This window comes from Periplaneta americana, chromosome 7, assembly GCF_040183065.1.
Source record: "Periplaneta americana isolate PAMFEO1 chromosome 7, P.americana_PAMFEO1_priV1, whole genome shotgun sequence".
Classification (NCBI taxonomy): Eukaryota; Metazoa; Arthropoda; class Insecta; order Blattodea; family Blattidae; genus Periplaneta; species Periplaneta americana.
Genome location: NC_091123.1, coordinates 103,657,094 through 103,684,148, shown reverse-complemented (window position 1 = coordinate 103,684,148; position 27,055 = coordinate 103,657,094). Strand labels below are relative to the sequence as shown.

The window sequence follows — 27,055 nt, the reverse complement described above, 5'->3', positions numbered from 1 at the left end:
AGTCTAGCAGTTAAGATGTAGCTTAGCCCATACAATTTTCTGAGGTCAGAAAAACAACCTAATAAAGATCTAATGGACATTATAAAACCTTTCTGAAAAGGAAGCAGTGAAGTGTTCTTGCCAACTCTCATTTTTTCACACATGGTATGAAATGTCCTTAGGATATTCTCTTGGTCTTTAAAATGTATGCCAAAACCACTTGCAATGGGAATTTGTTCACTGTCTGGAATCCTAGAATTGAAAATATCAAAAACATCATTAACAAGTTTGAAATATTCTGATGCTTCATGTTCATTTGGCAACAGGTAACTAATGGCTTTTGCAACGTGATTTGAAAATAATTCACATGCAGGACGGACACGCTGTCGGTCTCTACCTGATACCATTAGATGGTTATATTTCAGTTTCGGGTAGATTTTTATTTCACCTCCATCCATAGATAAAATATTCTCGATAATGGATTTGTTAATTATCTTCCCACTGGGTAAAGTAAAACCATCGTCAATGAAGTGGTTTCTCAATAATTTTATCATGTGTGGCACATCTTGGAAAACCCATATGCACTTGGTGTCATCACTGGGGTTATCAAAACAACTTTTCTTGTGATCTACTTCCAAATCCTTCCAGACTCTCTTGTTTTTTCCACCCATGTCACTTACAACTCCCACAATAACAACACCCACCTTTTGCACTTCTAAAATGATTTCTTTTAGCAGTGATCCTGTCATTGTAACGTCAAAATCAAAAAATATTGGCTGCTTCCAATTACTGCATAGCGCTCGAACCATTACGACTTGTGCCTGGCTGTGGGGCCCATAAACTTTATCCTCATCTTGGTCATAGCACACTCTTGCATCCACATTCATTTCATCAAAACTCAGGATACATAAAAGTTCATTTTTTGTTAAATTCTTGCATTGAGTTTGTATCATAAATAAAACATCACTTAATATGCCAGGCCTGCACTTAAAGGAATTGGAAACCCAGCGCCTTACAGTTGACAGTGATGGTAAGGGGATTCCTACACTTTGTCTTAAATATATGTAGCATTTCCTCGATATTGAGCGTAGTGTCAAGGCTCTGCTTATATCTTCTCTTGTCCATTTTGGCTTCTTTTTTGTCACCAACAAGTTCTTGATCTGGTTTTCTGTAAAAATTTTTCTCAAAACAATGGAAACTCTCTCTTTTACCTTTGCATTAATTCTGTTCTCAAGTTGCTGTATATGTTTACTTTTCCTGCTCAGAGCCAAGGTCAGTGACTTATTTTTAAGTTTTAACTTATTCATTTCAGTCTGCATTTGTTTATTATCTTTCTCTAATTTGTCTAACCGTGCTTTCAAATGTCTTTCTGAGTCACTAGTGCTATCTGTAATTGTACCAACATCAAACTTCTTCTTCTTGGGTGATAGTGTCTTCAATCTCTCAAGCCCTTGCTTTCTTGAATGTCGATTAATCTGCCTTGTCTGTCTGTCACTTACCGTAATTTGTGGTGACTCTGGCTGGTGTGAAGATGAAGCCTCTATATTCATCTTGTTTGGTCTTGAATCAATGTCCAGATGCAATGAAGGAACTGCAGAAATTTTAAGCATCTTTTTAGGTTTAATGTTCAAGAGCTCGGCTTTCAGGTCCCTCTCATAATCTTCTGGTAGAAAATGAACACTACACACGGTAGCATTTTTAATGTTGATTTTGTCTTTCCTTCTGCAAGCATGAATCCATTGCTTACAAACACTGTCATCCTTGGGAAAGGTGTGGTAAATCAAATCTGAACCTTTAGTCTTACGATTATAATTTTTACACAAAAACACTGCGCAACCGGGCATGGTAAATAATGCAATATGTTTTCAGGCACAAAATATTTACAATAAACTAATTAACTTAATACCACGTGGGCTAACTTAAATACATAACCTATATACTACGATTATAAAACACGTGAAAGCCCGAATTAACAACAGTAACTGCTATAAATATAATTCAGTTCATTATAACAGATTTCTATTTGGAAATATTCCACTATGAGTGCAGATTTGTCACATTTAGGGCACATGTAACCAGAATCACTGCTAGAAAACAACTTATAGCTTGCTTTTAATTCATACTGCCAATTGTTTAGCTTCCTCGGTGACGTCATGCGTCAACTGTCTAAAATTTACGTGTCTGCGCATAGCCGTATGAGCACCCCCTGTCTGCAGCTTACGCAAGTGCAATAACAGATTATATGACTTTTGCATTGTTGTCAATCAGTAATGAAAGTATTAGCAGAGAAGCCACTGAACTTTCAGATAATTATAAGCTAATTATAAACTATAAAAGCCTAATACCTCACATTAGTAATATGTATGGCTTGGAAATCTATATTCAACAATGAAGACGCAGATACAAGTTTCGATAATTTTTATAAAATATTCCGTAGCCGTATTTGTAAATATTATCATCTCCCTCTCAAATTTTCAAGTAAATATAAAAAAATTAAACCTTGGATTACCACAGGTACTGTTAAATCAATACAATCCAAGGATAAGTTGGCTATGCAAGTTAAACGTGACCCACAAAATATTGTTTTATTAAATTCTTACAGAAAATATAGAAATATTCTCACTAGTGTAGTAAGGAATCGGAGAATCAAATATTATTCTGAAAAATTTGGCAAAAATAAAAATAATCCAAAGCAATTTTGGCAGACCATAAACAAAGCTACTGACACCCAATGTAATGAAAATACTATATTGTGACGGCAGGCTGAATACTTTCGGCACTTCGGGGAACTTCATGCGCGGCCGGCAGAAGAGACCTCCGCAGAGCGCTGAGGGGAGACGAAACACTGGTCCAACTTCGTGCGTGGCCGGCAGAAGCAAGCTCCGCAGAGCACTGAGGGGAGACGAAACACTGGTCCCTACGGTGTGGCACGACGTAAGAGGAACGACAGCATGCTGTTCCGCGCAGAGAGGGGGAAGTAATGCGCCTGCGACTGAGGGGAGAAATCCAGAGAAGCCTAGAAAGGCGCCATATTCTCGGCATCTGTAGAAATCGTACTTTCTGGAAACTATGGTTTAGTTATAAATAAGAGAGCAGTGAGCAGTGAGTTAGTTGCAGATGCAGTCGTCAGTTTTGGTAAGCCAGTCAGTGTAGCAGTGAAGCCAGGTTCAAGACCGGAGTTCGACTTGTGTGAGTGTGTCCGCAGCTGTGTGAGTGCAATGGACCGCAGTTGGGGGACCTGAGTTCGAAGTTCAGTGGACTGTCTCCGAAGGTCTGGGGTTCGAGATACTGTGAACCCGAGTGACTGAGCTAGAAGAACTAGCCAAGGCGAAAGAACTGTGAACTGAGAACTGACAGTTCTGTGTTGTAAATAGTGCTTTGTGAACATTAGTTAAGATTAGCAGTACATTGTTGTTCTCAATAATCCAAGTAAATTGTCACTGTCGTCTGTGGAGTGCAATAACGAATACTGTGTTGCTATGTGGAGTGGAAATCCCATTGTTCAAGGGAGTGTTTACATTCAATTATAGAAAGTGATTATTGTTCTTTTGAATAAAAGTTACAGTCTTGTTTTGTATAAAAGTTACAACTGGCGTCAGAAGCGAGATATTGTAGACATAATGGAGAACCTACAGCAGATCCTGCAAGCCATCACGGAAATGAAAGCAGAAATGAAAGCAGACATGAACAAGCACATTAGTGAGGTGAAGAACGACATAAGTGAAGTGAAAGCAAAGTGACATAAGTGAAGTAAAAGCAGAAGTGAAGAACGATATCAGTGAAGTGAAAACAGACGTCGCTATGCAGATTGGTAGCGTTTCAGCTCAAGTAGATGGAACTGTTACCATCGTGAAAGACGAATTTAAAGCCGATTTTGACAGACTAAATGACAATTTTGCAACTATAAACGAGACATTCGCCGAACTAAGGATGTAGACCAGTTTGACAGCAAAATTCGCGCTCTCGAACGTCGTCAAGAGGAAACGAGCTGCTGGACAAGACGAGTGTCTTAATGGACCAACATACTGAAGAAAACAAGCACATATTCGCGTTGGTGGATCGCAGGCTAGAGAACAGAAACAGATACTTGCCGAGGAAGTTCAACGGGTCGTGGAAAGATCGGCGACAGAATTGAGGACCTCATGTAGTGGCCCTGTGGAACCATCGCCCTCAGCCAGACATTGCAACGTCAAGACGCCGAAGTTCGACGGTACGATGTCTTGGGTGATTTTCCGTCGCCAGTTCGAGGCTATCGAAGAGCACAATGGGTGGACGCCAGCAGAGAAAACTACTCAGCTGCTGGCCGCGCTTCAGGGACAGGCGTCGGAGATTCTTCACAGTGTTCCAGAAGATGGGACAGCCGCTGAGATAATGGCGGCCTTGGAGGGACGTTATGGTGACCATCAACTTGCGGCAGCGTTTAGGACCCAATTGAAAACGAGGGTCCAACAGTCAGGCGAGTCCCTACAAGAATTTGCGATGGCGGTGGAACAACTGGCCCACAAGGCCCTCAGGGGCCTACCACCTAACTTCGTCGCTGGAGAGGCGGCCTAGACCTTCAGCAGCAGAGTTCGAGACCCCGAGATCAGACAACAGCTACTCTTGGCCAAGTATCGCACCATCAACGAAGCTCTGGTGGCGGCCCTCAGGATGGAGGCGGCCAAGTAGGTGGCGGGAGTCTCAACACAGCACTGGATCAGGAGCGTCACAGTGACCGATGCTGGGGGACGCCAACCGAAGCCACCCTAGTGGCGGAGACGAGGAGCGCCCACCTGCTGGTCCTGTGGCAGACCGGGACACTTGAGAAGAGACTGCGACCAATCTGGCCACAAGCAGGAGAGAAAGGTGGCCGACGTCGAGGAGCGCCAACAGTCAACGGAGTGGCGGAGACGACGGACGCCCACCTGCTGGTCCTGCGGCAGACCAGGACTCTGAGGAGGGACTGCGACCGATCTAGCGACCGACGGGAGAGAGAGGCGGCCGACGTTAAGGGAAGCCAACAGTCACCGAAGCGGCGGAGATGACGGGCGCCCACCTGCTGGTCCTGCAGCAGACCGGGACACCTAAGGAGGAACTGCGACCGGTCTGGCCACAGGCAGGAGAGAGGGGTGGCTGACACCGAGGAGTCAACAGTCATCTGAGCAACGGGGACGACGGGTGCCCACCTGCTGGTCCTGCGGCAAACCTGGGCACTTGTGGAGGGATTGCGACCGACCTGGCTCCAGTCCAGAGAGATGGGACCGATCCTAGAAGTGGCACGTCGGCACCGTCACCACTGTCCCCTCGGCTCGACGGATAAAAGGCCGTCCATGCAGAGTACTGTTGGACACTGGGGCGATGCTCACTATCGCCAGACCAGACGTCGTGCGTGGCCTACCTGGGAGGATGCCGCTGCGCCAATACGAGCTACGGACTGCTTCAGGCGAGAGCTTGCCCATCCAGAGAGAGGTCTTCCTGGATCTGACCTTGGGGAAGAGGAAACTGGAGATGTGGGTGTTCGTCGCCAACATCACCGAGGACGTTGTCCTGGGACTCGATGCCATGCGGTTACTCGATGCAACAGTGGATGTCCGACGCCGTATAATCCGCCTTGGTCAGGATGAAGTGTTCCTGATGGACGCCGAAAACCAACCCATGGCCAGTGGGCTCTCTTTCGAGGGCCAAGTGGAAGAGCAAGATGGCGCCCTAGCAGTACGAGTAATCGCTGCCCAGCCAAGCCCAGGACAGGATGACACCACCATAAGGAGGATTATCTTATTACGACATTTACTATTGTTAATGTAGGACTTTAGTTGTTTTCCACTTACGGTTTAATTTCTTTTTGACCATGAGTGTTGGCAACAGATGAAACAGCAGATTATTTTCCAATTTGAACTGTGAAAAGACCAAATTCCGTGAGAAAAACAACCATCACTGTAACCAACACGGAGCCAGCACTGTACCCACCACAGCACCCAGCTTGCTAGCCACCTTGGAATCCATCATGGAAACAAGCACCATCTGAACCAGGCTTTATTTAAAATAAATTAGAAAGAAAATAAAATAAATGAGTTATCGCTAGGCATTGGTCACCCTTGGTTTCAGTAAGTTTTCTGAATGCACCTCCATAGACGCGATTTTGTGGTTTGAATTTATATTTAAATGAAACAGTTTAATGAAATCGAACTTTCAAAGGCAGTTTGTTCCTAAACGTTGTTGAGGAAAGAAGTAAAGAAGCAGATATAGCACAAAAAAAGACAAGAAAACAGTTTTTGCTAGAAAAGAAGAGAAAAATCATTGAAGAAGTAGACAGAGGAGAGAAAAAAAGTGAAGTCATAAGAAAATATGGCATAAGTGCAGCAAAACTTTCAACGTTTCTCAAAGACAGAGTAAAAATTGAGAAAAGTGTTGAATCTGATGTCATTGGACCTCAAAGAAAGAAGATAAGACGTGCCGCCAATAAAGAAGTGGGCAGTGCTGTATATAAGTGGTTTGTGGTTTATTCTTTACTCCTACATAGGGTAAGTCAAACTGTTAAAATAATATGTATTACTGTATCAATCTCAAAACTAATATTTCGAGTGATCGATTCAGAATCCAATCTCATAGATCGTAATATTTAGAGATATCAATTTGACAAGATGGCTGTAAATGTAACAATACCTAGCCTATGTAACCCTGTTCAATGTACTTTTTGCTCTGTAAAACTTAATTTTTGGTCCTAACAAGGCCATGATGAATGAAAAATATTGTAAAATATGCAAGAATAACTATTCAGTTATCGAAGACCTCGCTCTCTGTAACAATTATATTAGCACTAGTTTATCACATTTAAAGATTCTTCACCTAAATATTCGTAGTATAAATAAAAATTATGATGAATTTTGTGTATTACTAGAAAATTTTACTTTCTTTTCCGATATAATAGTTCTTACTGAAGCCTGGATAACGGTTTTGACTTACTTGGCTATAATAAATACGTTAAAATAAATAAATATAATAAATGTGATGGAATAGTGGTATATTTTAAAGATTATATTACCGTATGCTTAAAGGATATAGAATTTAATCACTGTAACTCTATTCATTTTGATTTTTTTATAGGCAATACTCCATTTTCTCTAACAGCAATTTACAGATCTCCAAATAACTGCAAAATTGATTTCCTGGATAGCTTAGAACAATCTTTTTATGAACTAAAAGACGTTAAAAATCATGTTATTTTAGGTGACATTAATATTCAAATTTTAGAAAACAATTTAGATAACTCTGGCAACAGATATTTGAATATTATGCATGAATATGGTTTTTTGAAATACTTAAATGCCCCTACTCGATATAATGCATGCCTTGATCATATATTCTTCAAAACATCTATTAACTTAGATTTCAAATCTGGAGTATATAATACTGCAATTACAGACCATTATATGGTATTTGGACTAGTCACTATCACTACTAAAAATATTATTAAGGATCCCATCATAAATTCACATAATAATTGCAAGTAACATATTAATTACAAAGAGTTAGTCGCAAATATTAGCTCAGAGACCTGGGAAACGGTTTTTGATTGACAAAATGCTGAAATTAGTTTTCAAAATTTTTACAAAATACTCCGCGATCTAATAACTAAATATACCTTTCATACTTCTAATAATGTACCCAGTAAATATAAAAAAATAAAACCCTGGATCACTTTGGGTATTGTTAAATCAATACGCACAACAGACAGACTAGCCAAAAAAGTAAAACATGAACCTTTGAATGAAGATTTTTCAAAAAATATAAAAGGTACAGAAATATCTTAACTTGCGTTATAAGAAATATGAAAGTTAGTTACTACTCAGAGAAATTTGTCAGCAATAGGAATGATCCCAAAAGATTTTGGCAGACTATTAACGAAGCTACTAACGTTTCAACAAATAAAAGCTGCAGTATTATGGAAATAGTAAATAAAGATGGCTCAATTATTAAGAATCATTATGATATTGCAAACGAACTTAATGCTCATTTTACAAACGTAGGACACAATATAGCATAAAAAATAAACAAAAACACAAGACTCTCTTCTTCCTTTTCTTATCCATCATCATCATCATCATCACCATCACCATCACCATCATCAATGTTCATGTTTCCCGTAAGTGATAAAGAAATTATAACTATTGCTAAAACTTTAAAAAATAATGTGGCTCCGGGTGTTGATGGTATCACTATTAGAACACTCAAAATGATTATTGAACCTTTATCGAAACCACTAACCCATGTCTTCAATTTGTGTTTATCACAAGGTGTATTTCCAACTGATCTTAAATGTGCTGTAGTAATACCTATATACAAATCTGGTGACAGAAACAATCTCAGTAACTACAGACCCATCTCACTCTTATCAAGTCTCTCTAAACTATTAGAAAAATGTATTAAAAGCAGGCTAATTAATTTCTTAGAAAAAAACAGTCTATTAAGTCAAAAGCAGTTTGGCTTCCGTACTAACATGAGCACGGATGATGCTATTATGAACGTAACATCAAGGATTATCAAAGAATTAGACTCGGATAAAAAATGTTTGGGAATTTTCCTAGATATTCAAAAAGTCTTTGATACTGTAGACCATATTCACTTCTAAACTTCATGCCTATGGTATTAAAGGAATCGCTTTAAATTTATTTAAGTCATACTTAAGCAACAGATCCCAATTAACGAAATTTAACGACCAACACAGTGAAATTCGTAATATAAATATAGGTGTGCCACAAGGTACAGTTTTAGGCCCACTACTATTTTTAATATACATCAATGACTTGCTAAATATTGATATAGGAAACACATCTGGAGATATATTTGCATATGCCGATGATACAGCCGTAATTTTTAGTGGATCGAATTGGAATGATGCCTACCTAAATGCTAATAGAGGTATAAATATAATTAAGAAATGGTTAGATGAAAATTTGCTCTCATTGAACATATCAAAAACAACTGCAGTTCCTTTTACATTAACGGCTTCTAGTCAGAAAAATCAAACTCGATAAGGATACAAATTTAAAAATACACAATAGCAGTAACATAAACTTGATTGATTGTAATTGCTCTTCCTTGACAGAATCCACGCAAGTAAAATACTTAGGTGTTGACATTGATCAACATTTAAGATGGAATAAACATGTAACATATTTATGTAATAGGTTACGGAAAACAATTCACAACTTTGTAACCCTTCGTGCATATATGCCTATCTATGGTCTCCATGTAGTTTATCTAGCCTTGTTTCAATCAGTCATCCAATATGGAATAATAGGATGGGGTGGAATGACAAAGACTATCTTAACTCCATTAATATTACTACAAAAACGTTACTACAAAAACGTATCATCAAAATTTGTCTGCATAAACCACTTGATTATCTGACACAATTTATTTATTCTGAATTCCAAGTACTAAAAATTGAGCAAATATATAAACATACATTACTAACTTCCCTCGGGGGAGCCTGTAAACCCCTAAAGGGCGCGTCCCCAGGTGGCGGATTGGGGAATGCCTCTCAGAAATGAGTGGTAGGAGAGAAATGAAATATCTCCCGCGGACCAACAGGTAACTATCTATGCTAGCCTGTCATGGCATAGAGATGCGTCCCACAGGAGGCAGAGGTGGGAACGGTCGGTGGACTCAAGTAAGCCCTCCCGGCTAGGTCCGAAGGACCCGCTGACCAAAGACAGGTGTGATCCTCCTTTCATATAGGGGGTTGAGAAAGGACAGTACAACCGCCAACTCTTAAAAACATGGTGTCCTTCAAGAAAATGGTTCAAATCAGCTCATTAAAATGTTTTAAATATTGGGAAGCAAGAAGGATGATGACTTCATTGTTAAATCCAGAGCATTAGATACACACACACATTACTAACTTATTTTCACAAAAATCGAATGAATTTTATAACTGAAAAACATATACGTAACACCAGAAGAAATGTCCCACTCTTTTGGCAGAACCTAAATGCCACACTACAGCTGGATTAAGACACAGTAGGAATTATGGACCAAGACTATACAATTCAGTATTGAAAAATAATCCAGACCTAAGCAATTTACACATTCTTAAGTTTAAAAATAAAGTGAAAATGCTTGTATGATATTTGATAAATTTTATTATTATTATTTTTTTAAGTGTTACTAGCATTATAGCTATGGTACTAATTTTTATTGTATTTATCTGATGCATGTACCCTATAGGATAAAACATTGCAATAAATATAAATAGATCATTTTCTTAATCAATAATAGTGTATATCTCCAATAAATGATTCCCTAGCATCGCCACAGATACACTTGATTGTACTTGTCACTATATCTTGTCACTAGAAAGTTATTGAAATTTATATTTTCCCCGCCATTCATAAAATATTTTGATATGATACCTCTTGCACAAAAGGAGAGATCTATAACAAACTCGATTAATATATTTCAGTATTATTTGTATTTATCCTGGTAATAATGAACAGTTTGACTCGTAGACATTTTGTTTTTTCAGCATTAACTTCCCATGATTTTATGAGAAGATTCGAAGAGAACGGCAGTTACGTAGACTTTCAGCTCCCCACTACTACCATTAATGCACAACACAATGTCAATATGGCGGTTGCTGTCGTCTGCGATACAACAAACTTTTCTGTTGATTTTAGAGTTTGGCATTTTTTCCGGTTATTATATGCTTATCTAAGTTGTGTTAACTCTTGCTAGTGGTTTTATATTCTATTTTATCCGTCTTAGTATTTATTTTATTATTGTAAATATTTTTGTTTTATCACTATTATTATTATTATTATTATTAATGAATTATTTTGTATTACAAGCTTTGTATCAGTTCTGTCACGATTATTCTATTATTATTATTATTATTATTATTATTATTATTATTGTTGTTGTTACTATTCTTTATATCATCAGCATTATTATTTGAACCCTGTAAAATTTATGTAGACTACTGGACTGTACCCGAGCACAAGCATTATGCTCATTTCGGGTATCTATTCATATGTATTCAATTCAAATGTAAATTGTAAATAAATTTGAATTTGAATAAGATAAAGGAGAGTAAGTGTGCGCACCTAATGTATTATTGTCTGTGTAATCTATTGTATTATAGATTTAGCTGACATTGAGTCAGTTTAAGAATATGTACTAAGGAGCAGCACAATACGGTCATAGGACATTAGTTCATGCCACTTCATTGCTGGGCCATTCCACAATAAGTGATCACTACATGCTAAAAATGAAAAATGATTTTTTTTGTAGGTTATTTTACGATACTTTATCAACAGCTCAGGTTATTTAGCGTCTGAATGAAATGAAGGTGATAATGCCAGTGAAATGAGTCCGGGATCCAGCACCGAAAATTACCCAGCATTTGCTCATATTGGGTTGAGGGAAAACCCCGGAAAAAACCTCAACCAGATAACTTGCCCCGACCGGGAATGAAACCGGGCCACCTGGCTTCGCGGCCAGGCGCGCTAGCCGTTACTCCACAGGTGTGGACTAAAAAAAATGAATCAAATTATACATGTTACATATCATTTTAAAGCTCAATTAATGTAGTTTTCAGTTCTATCCTTTTTATGTTAATAGAGTTATTCTTTTTCTTATTATTTTAACTTTGATAGACTTGTGTTTTTATTTTTTTTTTTTTGGGTGTTAGGGAGGGGACATTGATTTTATATGTCCCTGCTACTATAGGCATTGAAATCATTAATGGTTGATGTTGACACAACTCATTTAGGGTAAATATGCTAGTGTCAAAATAATTTTGAAGTAGGATGGTAATTATTGATTTTACACATTTGACAACTAAAAAAATGACCCTTCCATAACAAAAGAAAACTTAAACTTTATTTGCTATGTCAAAAGATCATTGTAGGAGGTTGTGGCTGGCACCTCTGACACTTTCCATTGATAGCTGCCTGAATGTGAAAATAATTTGAGATAAGTGCATCTATTAGACAATTATTTCTTAGACTTTATAAAGTAAATTGTTAGGGAAGAGACAAATGTTAGGGAAAGAACAATTGTTAAGAAAAGATTATAACAATGAAACACATGTGATTTATCATAGCTATGACCACATCCTCTAGAATATTCCATCTTTACTATACAACTGAGTACAGACTATAGGCCCTAATATGTACGTAAATAATTAAATATATATTATATGTAAATACATTTTATTAAAAAAAATAAGTAATAATTATTGTGATAAAACCACACTGTTTTCTAATAGGTTCAATACTGGTTACCTATTAAATAGGCATAGCCTATACATTTTCAAATTGAGAATTCATTACTGGTATCTCTTAGGACAGGATAGTAGGGTATGATAATTTCAATAGAGTTCAAGGGCTAAATTACGATTAAGAATTAGTAATTTTTCAGTAATTGCCAATCATTGGAAATATACTTCTAACCCTGAATTTTTTTTCCACAATAAGTTACAGTCTATAGCTTTCACTATAAATCAATCTGTGAAAATGTTTATGCTCTTTAAGTCAATTTCAATATCCTTTCAGAATGAATATATTTATTTCATATTCACCAATCTAGAGTCTAAAATACCTATAGAAAGGTGGGAAAAATGCGTAACACGCTGAAGGAAGACGAAGAAAGGAATACTAATTATAAAGCAAAAGAAAAGGAATGTTAACATCAGAAACGTGTAGATTGGGGGAAAAAAATCCAAGTGCCTGAAAGCCCAAAAAAAGGGAGGAAACGAAAGCAAAGGGCACAAAACACATAGTCAACTGAAGGTTCTGCTGTGACGTCCTACCTATACCTCTCAGGACGAGTAGTTCATAGGGTAAGATCAGTTTTACCAAATCACCAGGAAAAAATTGAAGGTTTTGAACTCACAGGTGTATGATCTATCGTCAAAGAAACAGAGTGAACTAATTTCTCAGTTTACTCTCAAAAAATACAAATTGTCAGATTCAGTTTACAAATATGCTTTAAGTGAAGATCTAATAAAGAAGATAGAAGATTTCTGCCACAGAGATGAAGTTAGTTAGTGAGGTTTAAAAAAGGGTGCGTCAGCTACTATGGCTATTTGCACCCTTTAGAGAGAGCTAATGTAAGTCAAATACTTCCCTGGTGAGAAGGATGTGGGGAGAAAGAAAATAATAAAGAGAAGAAAACCCTTACAAAAAAAAAAGTCTGAATTCCAATATCAAGGCAGTTTATGTCCTATTCAAGCACGAATACGGAGATGTGAAAACTGAGAAGACAAAATTTTACAGTCTACATCCAGTAAGTTAGATGTCTTTTTTTGTAACTACTGTACTTCACGAGACAATGAAGTTTGCTTACAATGGTATTATGAAGATATTGACTTCTTGAATGGGCTAAAAAATAAAGTCAGAATCTTGCTTAAATAACACTAATTCTATTCTAGAAGCTACCTTATGTTGCAACCCTTCTGAAGCATGCTATGACAGGAGGTGTAAAGAATATGGTGTAGAACTTCTTTGTGACAACTCATAGAATCTGTGATTGATGAAGAAATCAGTGTCAGATCTTATCAATCAAACTTCTTCAGTGTACCGGATGAAACAAAATTAAGCTTTTGCCTACATATATGTGAGGATTGAAGTGTTCTAAATATAAAGGACATTGTAAGGGCTGTGCCTGTTCCTACTATTTACAATCGAAGGCATTATCATTTTAATGATGCATTACCAGTCACAGATTGAAAAATTTTCCATTTTTATTAATATTATATGTGAGATAATTTAAGCTGAATACCAGCAATTATTGAGAGAGATAATCATTTTGTATTTCCAGTGCCCTAAATTGTCCCTTCCCTAACATAATCAATGTCCCTTCCTAACAGTGCACCCGAAGTATAAAAACTTCATAATTTTTTTGTACATGAACACAATACACTAATCTTTCTCCAATAATTACTAAATGCATGTGACAATCATCTGATTTTGTATTATATGATTCTCTGTTACAGTTGCTGTGAAATTAAAATTTACATTTCATCTTCATTTTTTACAAATTTCTACTGATTTTCAGGAACTTGTTAAATTATACTTTGGAACTTTTGATGTATTATTAGCAGCAGTAACTACTTACAATGTGACTTACAGATATTGCTCTTTCAACTATTATTTCCTGTATAATGACCCTTCTGAGTGTCCCGTCCCTAACAAAGTACATACTGCTACAAATAGGACTTCATTCTAATGTCAACATATTCCTTCTGACTGACTTATAACTCTGTACAAAGCTCAAGTTTTCTTTTGAAAAAATTACATGTGATTTCAAACAAAATGTTTACACACCTTTCTAAATAGAGATTCTTCTGCGGCTCGATCAACATATGTCTCAACGTTGTCAATAATCCATACTCAATGGAGTAATCAAGCCAATTTTGCAGTAAGCATACCAACTATGCAAAATGCACGAGAGCACTCTTACCAAAACTGCATAAACCATAGTAGAATAATTTAACTACCTAGTACAAAAAATCCAGATTACTATACATTACAAAACATGAAGTACCATATTGCCAATATCTTGTATGGACATTGAAGAAACATTGTCACTGGAAGAAATAGCGAAATTTAAATATGCACCAATAATGTTTGTTGTAGTTGAACGTTGTTTTTCTCAGTACAAATAAATTTTTAGAAGCAACAGAGAATCATTTGTGTTTTCAAACCTTCAAATGATTACTTTATACATTGTATTGGGAGGAATTAAGTTCACTTCAGCAGCAGTTCCAGTCCACTAACGCAGGTAAGTTTTACAACTTTTTAATGCTCTGATAGCTGTGTTAACTTAGATTTTCAGTGACAAAAATAATGGATGAAAAAAGCACATAAGGTAATTCCGATTTTTTTCATTATTTCATCATTTTCGTTAAGTTTTGGATAGTAGGCTACATTACTTATTCCTGATTTAAATCTTATAATTACATACATATTTTGCATTTTTTAATGCTGAATTATCCGAGCTCTACTAATAAGTTCACAAAAAAATGCCTAAATGTAACATGAGTTACTAATGATCCAATTCAAATGTTCCTTGTCTTCAATCTCTCAACATATTGAACAGAAGTTTATGCTAAGTTGTTTTTCTATGCCCAATTATCAACTAGCTATCCATACATTCCTCATGGAGAGGTGTTAGACTTTGATGAACAGAATGGTTATGCAATTTCTATATTCGGGTATGCTAGCTAATTTCTCCCTTATGTGAAACTGATACTCATATTACCTGATCCCAAAATGAAACTTTACAAGGTGTAAGATGGTAGTATAAAGTAGTTTTGCGATTTTTTTTATTTAAAAAATACAATTTTCTGAGAAAATTTAATTAAAAAATTTTGAGTTTTAAGGAAAAAATTTTGGGCACGCTTCTATACAGGGGCAGTGGCATTTCTCTAAAGTTTAGGTGAGTGTGTGTATGTATTAATCTAAAAAAAATGGGGCGCGCTTCCGTACAGTGGCAGTGGCATTTCCTCTAAGGTTAGAGCCCAGTTTAGGTGTGTGTGCATTAATCGAAAATTAGAGGCTAGAAAATATTGAGAATAGGACGCATGTCTACATGACATTTTTTTAAATTAATTCACACACACCTAAACTGGGCTCTAACTTTATAAGAAATGCCACTGCCCCTGTACAGAAGCGAACCCAAAAAATGTCATATAAACATGCGTCCTATTCTCAATATTTTCTAGCCGCTAATTTTCGATTAATACACACACACATATACTGGGCTCTAACCTTAGAGGAAATACCACTGCCCCTGTACGGAAGCACACCCAAAATTTTTTTTTGCAACCCTGTTGTGTTACACATCAAAAGAGCTTTAAAATGAGACACTGCCCTTAAATCTTTATCTCATCTGGTACAGGAGAAAATGGTAATTAACTATTTCATGATGCAGCAATTTTTGTTAAAAAATATATATAATTAATATTTAATAACTTTTGAAGGAAAGAAAAAAAAAATGATCTTATGATTTCCATTCATAACTATGTAAGATCACTTGATATATTAAGTCCCATCAAAATCTGAGAGGTCAAGGGAGATTTTAATTCGAAACTGTGTTGATTTGACATAGACTGACTTGTAGATTCCAACACTAAGGCCCTTATACACGAGCGACTTTTAGCTGCCAAGGTCGATTGCAAAAAGCAGTCTGCCGCTGACATGAGCAGTTCTTTGATGGCAGAAGCAGTCGACTCTGCAGTCGATACAGGTATTGTGTGTCACTGCTTCCGATGGATGTCAAACTGCAAAAGGTGTGTCATTATTTACTCGCAATTTCATAGCCTTTTTCACGAGCTTCGAGCCCATGAAGATAGTAATTTTTTTACTAATTCAAAATGTCAGAGTTATCATTCGATCATCTTTTGGAAAAAGTAACAGATAGTACAGATCAAGGAAACTTTTTTCTGAATCTTCTGAAAGTCTGAGAGAAGGAAAACTAGGAACATACTGCAGGCCACCGGCGTCATTCTGCTGAGATGCTCGCCTGTCGATCTGGAGTTCCGCATGGGCACGGGTTCGATTCCCAGTTGGACTGATTACCTGGTTGGATTTTTTCCGAGGTTTCCTTCAACCGTAAGGTGAATGTCAGGTAATCTATGGCGAATCCTCGGTCTCATCTCGCTATCACCAACCTCATCGATGCTAAATTACCTAGTAGTTGATAATAACCAACTTAAAAACACACTGCAGTCTCAAAACAACGTGTAACATACCTTTCATACACAGATAAGCTTAACAGATCGGGGAAAGAGAGATGCTGCTAATTTTGTCAAGGAAATTACAATTACTACATCAAGACGTGCCACAAAATAAAAAGAGTGTACATGTCAACTGCCGTAACGCTTACTCCACTAACTCCTGAGAAAGCTTTGCCTCTTGTTACAAAATGTTACCTTTAACTATGGTACAAAATCTGATCAAAATCTGTTAGACAGAAGGAAACTTATTAAATTTGTCTAAATTCGCCCCTGTAATAAAGTAGTTTCCTTTTACACAAATATAATTACCTAGAGCTTGTATACAAAACAAATATGTTACCCTTAACTAAATTTTGATGAAAATCTGTTTCGTATGAGAAAAGCTACTAATTTTACCTAAATTCACCCCTACAGCTTCTTTTACACAAGTGTAATGAGAGTTTGTATACAAAATAAATATAGGCCTACTATCTATAACTACTGTACAAAGTTTAATGAAAATCTGTTAGATAGGAGAAAAGTTAATAATAGCTATTAATTTTTCTTTAAATTCAGCTCCTATAGGGTTCCTTCCCTTTATACAAACATAATCAGAGTAGCCTATGTATACAGAACAAATATACAACCTATAACTACTGTACAATCTTTCATGAAAATCTGTTAGATAGGAGACAAGTTATTAATTTTTCTTTAAATACACCCCCTCTAAAGGAGTAATCATAGTTTATATACAAAACAAATATACTTCCCGAAACTATTGCACAAAGTTTTATAAAAATCTGTTACATAGGTGAAAAGTTATTAATTTTCTCTAGATGTAACCCATAAGGGGTAGTTTCCCTTATAAAAACGTTATCAAAGTTTGTATACAAAATCCTATACTAGCTTTAACTACTGTACAAAGTTTCATGAATATCTGTTAAATAGGAAAAAAGTTGTTAATTTTCTCTAAACGCACCCCCTATAGCAGGTACTTTCGTTTATACAAACATAATCAGTTTGTATACAAAAAAAAAAATATACTACTTGTGACTACTGTACAAAGTTACATGATAATCTGTTAAATAGGAGAAAAGAATTAATTATATCCAACTCGATTTACGTTTTGGACCACTGCATGTCACCAACCTTGGTGGCTAAAAGTCGTCTGTGTGTAAGCAGAAAATGCTGTCGCCGGTCATGGGGACCGATTGCATGACAGTGGCTGCAGTCAGTCTGCCGTCGGGGTCAGCGCTCGTGTGTAAAGAAGCCGGAGTTTTTCCATTTAAATACATTACCCTGCATCCCCGCAACAAGCCGTTATGGTTGACTACTTTTTGCAGTCGACCTTAGTGGCTAAAAGTCTCTCATGTGTAAGGGCCCTATGGCAAATCAGGTATGATCAGAGGGGTTACCTATCCTGTTGGCCAGTTGCCTGATACAGCCAAACAGGTATACAGCCAAACATAAATGGATAATGGCATACAGTTGGTGTCATCTAGGATTGCTGAATCTTAGGCCAGTTCCCCAAAACAGCTTATGTGAACTGAAATTGTTCAATTCTGCAGTAATTCGCCCTGGACACTAGCCAAAGCGGATTAAATGTAATCAAGTGTTGGATTTGAATAGTGATGTTTGCGTTCGTGATGTATGAATTGAAGTTCAGAGAGATGAGAAATCTTGAGGGAAGAGGAGAAAATTTTACAGTTAATATGGCGCAGCTAAGGTGTGCATAAGAACATAGACTACGTGTAAATATTTTCCGATTGTTATGTTGGAAATAATTTGCAAGTGAAAGTTTCCAGGTATTGGAAGTTTCCTAGTACCCAATACTCATTACAGAAGCTGTTAAGTCAGCTACTGTTGTATAATCATAAAAGATGTAGGCCTATAGCCTATTTCCCTGGACCAAAAATTATATTAAAAACTGACTAGAATCACATCTAGTAACAAACTATTAAAATTCTTTTCAGAAAGGAGCCACTGTGTAAACACAAAAACGACCTATGTAACGAGTACCGAGTACTAGGAAACTACCCAGGTGTTTACCAGATATAGTTCTCACAGAAGGAAATAATTACCGAAATCCCAATCACATACACCAGGTTGAAGGCAACAATTTTATCAATTTCACTATGCTGTCATCTGGTGACTGTAGAAGAAGTTACGTTGTAACTCTCATTTGAATTGCATGGAACAACTGTCATTAGCAACCAACCAACAGTGGCGATCCTGGTGGTTGTCTCTTACACATATTATAGTTTTTAACATGGGATGGCCAATTTGTTATGTATGTGATCAGGGACTTTGTATCATTTCTTCTGAAAAATTATCCCCAAAAATCATCTCAGGTGAAGTATAATTTTTTCACATACCTGTTAATCGAGTGTGAATTACCAGATGAATTTAACTCTTTCTCTTTCTTCCTTCTCTTACAGGGTTCAGTGGCATCTTTATTTGAAAATTCATTTACTTGTCGCCACGTTGACCCATAAAGTTGGTCAAGAACGTCTTCAGCTGACGAATTAATACACGTACTATTAATTTTACTGTTCTTAAAGTCTTTCGCATTTTCTCTGTAACTTGCTTCACCTTTTTTGTCGCCATTTTTGTTGCCATTTTTGTTTGAAATATGTATTTGTGACACCCAATTGTCTATATCCTTGTACTTAGTGTGATTTAACAATGATGAATGTGATCGAGGCACACATTTTATATTACCGACTTTCTTCTGTGTGGAGTCTGGAGTCCGACATTTTAGTTTGGTGAATGAAGATGATCTCAAATTTGGATATAAAACATGTGGAGTCCTACAACTAGCTTCTAGAACATCATTTTCACTACAAGAAGAGTCCAAGATAATCGTGCACCTCACATCTTGTAAATCTCTCTCACTTTTTATACTTTCTGAATGCAATCTATGTTTTATTTCTTTTCTAGGAGCGGAATCTGCGGTCATATCTGAATCAATATCAGATACTACTAACACGTCATCATTTTCCTTCCAATCGCCATTGCCTTCAGTAGGTTCACGCAAACCTAAATTGCTTAATGAAGAATAGTTTGATTCTGATACTGCGATTACTGAATGTTCAGCATTCTGAGAGCATGCAATGTAAGATAACTCTCTCCTTGATAGATCATTAGTTTTACCTTCAATTGAAGCATAACAATTCATTACATCACTCTTCCTCGAATTCTCCTTATCAAGCTCTGATTCAGATGACCGCTCATTCCAAGAAGACCTATTTTCACGAAATCGAGAGGATAAACACTTGCCGCTACTATTACGATTGTTCTTAATGTAACTTGTACGTTGGTGTCCAAAAGTATCAGTCACTTCATATGCATTAAAAGAATCTGTTCTATTCTCCTTCCCTTTACCAACGCGTGCTTTAGCATTATGATTATCACACTGTACATCATAGAAATCGTCAAGAGTAAATTCCGATTTACTCACGTTTCCTTCAACATTTATCACATTAGCAGAAGTCAAATCTTCCTTTGTCGTTTTTGCACAGGCTTTTACTCGTGTCTTTTTTGATGAAAGCTTCGACAATTCTGTAACATAAGCAGAAATGCCATTGTATGTTAACAACTTCACTTTAAAAAAAAAAAGTAATGTCTAGATATTATGCGTAATGGAAAGTTGAGCTACTTACTTTTTCTTGCAATTGATATCTTTGCATTCTCTACACGAGACGGACTAAACGTTAGCAACGAAAATTCCAAAGCCATGTTTCATACCTTGAAATGTTTTGCGATAAAAAAATGTTAAATAACCGATAATGTAACACTGTTCATACAATTACTGTATAATTAGATTAAAATTAAGCACGCAACCAGCCTTCACTTCAATAATTGTCTTGTTTTCTTATTTTAAAAAATCATTCAAATCAAAATCAATAAATTTCCGTTAAAAAAAACATTTCCGCGTCCCTCTTCACTTCATTGCAGCCAACAGAGACCAAATATAAACTGTACGGGGGGTGCAACTTGATTTGAGTTATTTACAACGTGAACTGAGAGACATCTACCGACATCGGTAAGCAATAAGTCCTCGTTCCTTCAATAATTCCTCAATAGATGGCAAACAAATCAACAAATCGAATTCTGCGTCGATGTTTTGCGTACCGGTATGTGTTTTCATTTAGAGATGGGGTAAAACGTGATTTTTCACTCACCGGTGAAGCAGTGACAGCTCATTTTCGATCCTGGTGATTTTAACCAGTGATCCAGTGATTAGAGGTGATTTCCAGTTGCCAGTGATGACGACGACGAGAGACCGGATCAGCTGATCACTAGTAGAGCAGTGATCTAGTGAGTGGGGGCGATTGCAAGTGTTTTCTCACTACTAAGTGCGAGCAATCAACTGTTTTGAATTATTGGTGAATGTGATTATGATCGTAGATGCATTAGTGTTAAAATAATGAAAGGAATACGGTATTACGGGTGCATAGACAGTGCAGAGGAAAAACAGAACTAACGCAGAAGAAATATATTATGATGAAATCGGACACATAGTTGAGATTATTTGCGGATTTTAAAAATAAGAATATTTAACTTAAGTACCGGTATTATGTAATGTTCATTTAGCTGCATGTATAATAAAGGTGATAAACTGATAAGTGTGGTTGAACAAAGTGATATTTGTAGGCCTGCATTGTTACATCAACCTTAATAATTCTAACCTCTCCCTTTTGTTTATTCCCCATTCCACAGCTATAGTATGGTTAAACTACTACAATATACAGTAAATATTAGTGGTAATTCTCCAGTTATCTACGAAGGCAAAATGTTTTTTAGCTTAAGTGGCTTCCCTGATATAGGCCTATATATAATAATAAACAAGTGACTTCAGTTTGCAGGTACAAATACTTTCAAAATATAAATCGTTTTATGCTTGTCAGTATATTCTAATACACTGTTGTATCCCACCTTCTTTTGGTTATTTAACGACGCCGTATCAACTACTTGGCTATTTAGTGTCGATGGAATTGGTGATGAGATGGTATTTGGCGAGATGAGATCGAGGATTTGCCATAGGTTACCTGATATTCGCCTTACGGTCGAAAAATCTGGGAATCAGTCCAAGCGGGAATCGAACCCACACCCGAGCGCAACTCCGGACCTGCAAGCAAACGCGCTACTGTCTGAGCTATGCCGGTGACCATTTTCTTGTTCTAGGGCTGATTAATTTTTTCTTGAATGAAAAAAAATCCGATTTTTTAATCGTGCTTCTGTAATTTCACCAAGTTGACTAGTGAAATTTTTGCCTCACTGGTGAGCCACCATAACATTTTTAAAGTCCCGCTAATTACCAAGAAAATATGAGAGAGGTCCAGGACGAATTAACAGAGAAATGGTCATTCCTCTAGAATTGTGACATGGACCTCTAGAGTGTTATATTTGAAACAAGTAGGGGGCACAAGGGCTATAACAGTGCATTAGAATATATAGCTAACTGTAGAACATTTTTATGTTGAAAGTAACCTAGTTCTTAAAAATCTACCAAAGAAAGTTATGCCACATCACTCAGTTGTTCAACTCAGCACTGAAATTGCAGTATTTTCTTTCATCACAAATCATTTCAACCTAGCAAAGAACAAAAATCCATGTAATGTCAAGCAGTTCAAAAATTGCTCAACAGGTGGCAGAGGACTGCAATGTAAGACATTGAGCTGTATGTTGAAATCACTGAGGAAATAGTGATTCGTTACAGTTGTTTCTGGTGCAATGAGTAAATCACCGCTTGATCACTGTTTCAGTGCTTAACGAACAGTTCACTCACTGGAGTGAAAGTGATTTTTTAATCACCGGTGAAAAATCGCTGCTAGTGAATTTTTCTTCCATCTCTATTTTCATTCGTATTTCAACGTGTTTTGGGTAATATTACTCAGAAGTTTTGTGCTACACGTGTTTTCTTCTATTGAGGTAAGATGATATTTACGTACTTATTTTGCATTGAAGATCTGAGATTATAAATGAAACATAATGAGCACTTATTGTGTTGTTTATTTATGTATTCGTGTCTTTTGTTAACGTGTGTTACATGTGTTCACCTATGCTATTCTGAGAAGGAGGTGATATTTAGTACTTATTATTTTACAAATGGAGATTTATTTGCTGAAATTATAACTATAAGTGAATAATTATTGTGATGTAGTTTTAACACATTGTGATTGAAGTTATTGTGAGGTGACATGATTGATACGTTTCAAGCAAACAATGCAAGAATTAAACACATAATATGTTTAATTAACTTAATTGATTGATTAACATAATATGCATTTATTATTTAATTACTTATTAGGGATGTAAGAAAAATCACTAGTATTGTCTGTCATTCCAGCATGTCCCAGAAAACCTGGGTAAAAACTTGCTCTGTGCCTGGTTGTCTGGGGTCAAATAGAAGAGATTCGGACTTCCCATTTTTCCACTTCCCGAAAAATGTTGAGGTTAGTAATATTGATTACTTAATCTATATTCCTTTAAATTACTCCTGTATTTGTACCTACAGAGAGTAATACAGCAATGTTTTTTTTTTAGGCGAGTCTATTTTTATATGCTAAAACCTAACCTAACATTTAAGCACGTGATTAGCTGTGCAATATTGCAGTAGCAAAACATGTTTTGTAATAATAAAAATATCAGTAGTAGTTGCCCAGATCAGCTACACCAAATAAAGTGCAATCTTCTATTCCTTCACAGGTTTCTGTGAGATTTATACAGTATAATGTAAAACACGTGGTTTTATTTTGCAGCCACAAATACTTTCAGCATAAAAATCGTTTAATGCTTACCTGTACGGTATATTCTGATGCATTGTTATAGCCCGTCTCTCCACTTCTTACAAGTATAACACTAGAGAGTTTAAGAACGCAATACTAGAGAAATAGACAATTTCCCTAGTAACCTAATTAAGATTGGCCTCTCACATGTTATGTTGGTAATAAATTAGTAACATTGTAACAAATACGGGAGGAGCTACAACAATACATATGTATAAAGAGATGTCATAGGATTTTTATTTTGAAATTATTTGTGCGTGGAAACTAAAATCACATGTTTATGACTATATAAATCACACAGAATCCAGTGAAACAAGAGGAAACTGTGTCTCTTTTGGTGTAGCTTTTCAGGAAAAATACCATATTAAATATAAAAATGGATCAAAAGAAAAGGTTCTTATTTAGTACTGTCACTAGACAACCCTACTTGAAATGAAAGTATCTGAGAATGCGCAACAGTTTTTGCATTTGCATGTACAAACTTGGACTACTCCCTTTTCACAAATTGTTGTTGAAAACAAAGCTGGCATTGTCAAAAATGCCTAGAAATTCTACAAAGTAACTACCTAATTGCATATTTTGCTAGTTACATAATCATAGAACTAGAAAGAGACTCGATCTGTATGATATACGAACATAATCATAGAACTAGAAAGAGACTCGATCTGTATGATATACGAGCTTAGAGTTTCGAACAGTATCATAAAATTTGTAGTTCTTAAATGCCCCAGAATATACACTAGACCCAAGGTTGTATGATACTAGAGTAGGCCTATTCTATTTACTGGTAATTCTAATTAATACTTCTACATTTTACAGGGCTGTACATTGGGCAGAAAGTATAGGTGTAACCTATACCGAACATACTGCTACGACACTGTTCAACAGAGTAGTATGCAGTCGTCACTTTTCAGAGACTGATTTTAAAACAAAAGCGAGAAAAGGTCTCAACTGGTCGGCAGTTCCATCTTTGGATGGATCAATCACAAGCGCACATTCAGACTCACAATCGAATTACCCTTCATCCGCACAACTTTCTTATCCTTCATCCATTCTATCAACTATACGACTTTTACCAGAAAATGAACTTACCCAATTGTCTCCTCAAAAAGACCTCAAATTCCTACAACCCTCAAAAACCTATCAAAGAAAGTCCACAGGCCTGTGTCCCTCCTCCTTTGCCAAAGAACACATTGCAGTCCCACCAACACCAGACATATATTACTGTTTTCATATAGCATGTCATTGTATCAGTTTGTTTTCTAGTGAAATTACAGAAGTAGCACATAAATAAACATTCTTCAACATAAATATCTCATTTCCTCACAATAAACATTGTACTTTGCTGAGAAAAATGTGTTAAAATGGTTTATAATCTTGAACACTTGCATAGTATACGAATTTAAACAATTTTTACTTACAAATGGCAATGTACTGCGTATTTCTGATATTAATAGAAGTATGTAAATGTAAAAGAATCACTACGGAGACTCACAGAGTGTGCCCTGTTAGTGCATGAATAAAGTGGCTTTTAAAAGCCAGACGAATGCATAATAATAGTAATAATGATCACTGAGAGTTGTTCCTTATTATTTTGATAATTTAGTAATAATACCTGTACAATATATTCTGTGTTCTTTGTGCTTCTTCCACATTCTTTTATGTTACTTTACAAATAAATATTTCTGGAACACTATTGTGTTCATTTGTAACTATGCTTGCTCTGCTCGATCCATATTGTGCTGTAGAGGAGGAGGCGGCTGTGTGAAATATGAGGGTGGTATGGATGTGTGGTGGGAGATGAGTGAAATTTTGGTTAGGTTTCGAGAAAAATGCAATTTGCAGAATTAAAATTATCCGTGACGTTTCATTTTTATGTGGGGCAAGTTTATAACCATCATCTTTCTCAAAATTCATGGTTTAGTTTAGTTTCACAATTACAAACAGATTTTTGTGATGGTAGTCATTCTCGCATTTTACTTTTACTCCATTTCCTGATTCAAATAATATAAGCTTCAACAGATTTCATGCTAAAAAGTTGACATTTTTACAGCATATTCTGACAAGTATGGTTAACAAAACTGCTGAGACTTTTTTTGGGTAAAGTAAATATTTTCAAAATTAATATGTGAAATATTTAGTCAGACACAAAAATTGAATTAAAGATTTTTAACTCTGCATTCGAAATTCAAATTATGGATCTCCTGTTAAATTATATGCATCATAGACATATGCATGTCCATTTTTTGTCAGACCAGTAACATATTTTGTGGGAATAGATATGTTTTAAAATAGGTGAAAATAAAATAATAATAAACTCTAAAGTTTTCACCTGGTACTGCTGGAACTTACGGACATTAATACTAATAACAAGAGGTTCCTGAATACAGAAATTAAGTCGCTAGCTTAAAAAATGGAGAAGGAAATTTAAATCCCTAAAAGTTCCCTTTCCATTCCTTCCCAAACTGAAATACCAAGCTGAGAACTATTGATTGTTGTTACAGGCAGGTGGGCTGGGAAAGGAGGATAAAATTATAATCAAAATGCAATATAAATAGTTCTGTACATTGTAGTGATTTTTTTTCAAATAGACCTTCGCCTTTTACAAGATATATATGCAATATTGTATATTATACAATTAAAAAAAAATTGCATTCAAACAATTCCACCAAAAGTGAAATGTTTTAAAAGAAATAATTCATTCTGTACTAGTAAATAGAATGGCTTGGTATAGTAGTGAACGTAGTTACCGACACAGCAGTAGAGGTGGGTGGTAAAAATGCTGTTAACGTTTTGTTTACAAAAGAATACAGATGGCTCTACGGTCGTCGTGGCAGCCTATGTTGGCATTGTTTTAGCATTGAGCTGCATATCTATCTGTTATTTGTCTATGACGGACACTGACATCAGTGTGCCCAACAACTGAAACACGAAATCCGCTACGGAGCTGCCAAAATTTCGCTACATTCCACTACGACTGTCGGTAGTGGCCTTAGTGGCAGAGCCGTCTACTACGGCCTACTTGATGAAAGGGCACAGCACTGAATGTGGCAACGCCGCTACAATGCATTTGAGCCTAGATCATATATGTAGCCGATATGTCGGGGTTATAGGCTTTGAGGTCAACAACTTTTGTCAGGTTTACTACGCTGCCATCCAGTTGTTACATAAGGAGTCACGTCCTAATACTAATTTGAATTGCATTGGCTACTGTGCTGCCATCTCGTGTTCGTTTACGGCGGACGGGTGGCGATCCTGGCGGATGTTCTCTTCAAAGAGCTGTAGATATTAACATAGCGAGGAGTTATCTGATACATATATGATCTAGGATTTGAGCACTGCCATCGTGATCTAATACAGGCCGTAAGGCAGACCCAAAGAGTTTGTAATATATAACTAGAGACACCAACGGCGCTAGTTTCTCGTACAAAATTGAACCGCTGTTCGGCCGCCATTAAAGGGAGTTGATGCTTCGCCGCGAGTGCGAGCAGTTCGTGCTTATTGAGGAGTACGAATAAATATAAGTAAACTTCAAGGGAAATAATTAGAAAATGGTGAAATACTGCGCCGCAAATAATTGTTC

At 36.4% G+C, this 27,055-nt stretch overlaps 1 protein-coding gene and 1 long non-coding RNA gene across 17 annotated transcripts in view; one reads left to right on the top strand and one right to left on the bottom strand.

The window, feature by feature from the left end:
* Window positions 1–20,647, bottom strand: part of LOC138703320 (germ cell nuclear acidic protein-like) — a 300,735-nt gene extending 280,088 nt beyond the window's left edge. For 15 of the 16 annotated variants that reach the window (XR_011333103.1, XR_011333098.1, XR_011333100.1 and 12 more), the window contains exons 1-2: window positions 20,344–20,647; window positions 19,057–20,242 (exon numbers count right to left, since the gene is read on the bottom strand). Coding sequence is in view for 8 of the 16 variants with exons in the window: in XM_069831106.1 (XP_069687207.1) it covers window positions 19,057–20,242; window positions 20,344–20,419 (1,262 nt within the window). In the remaining 8 variants the exon portion in view is untranslated. The remainder of the gene's footprint in view (window positions 1–19,056; window positions 20,243–20,343) is intronic. The other variant, XM_069831114.1, reaches the window with a different exon arrangement.
* Window positions 20,648–20,765: 118 nt separating this feature from the next.
* LOC138703323 (uncharacterized) lies at window positions 20,766–26,093 on the top strand. Its single transcript, XR_011333108.1, has 3 exons — window positions 20,766–22,615; window positions 23,034–23,139; window positions 24,292–26,093. It is a non-coding gene; the product is annotated as an uncharacterized lncRNA (long non-coding RNA).
* The last annotated feature ends 962 nt before the right edge of the window (window positions 26,094–27,055 follow it).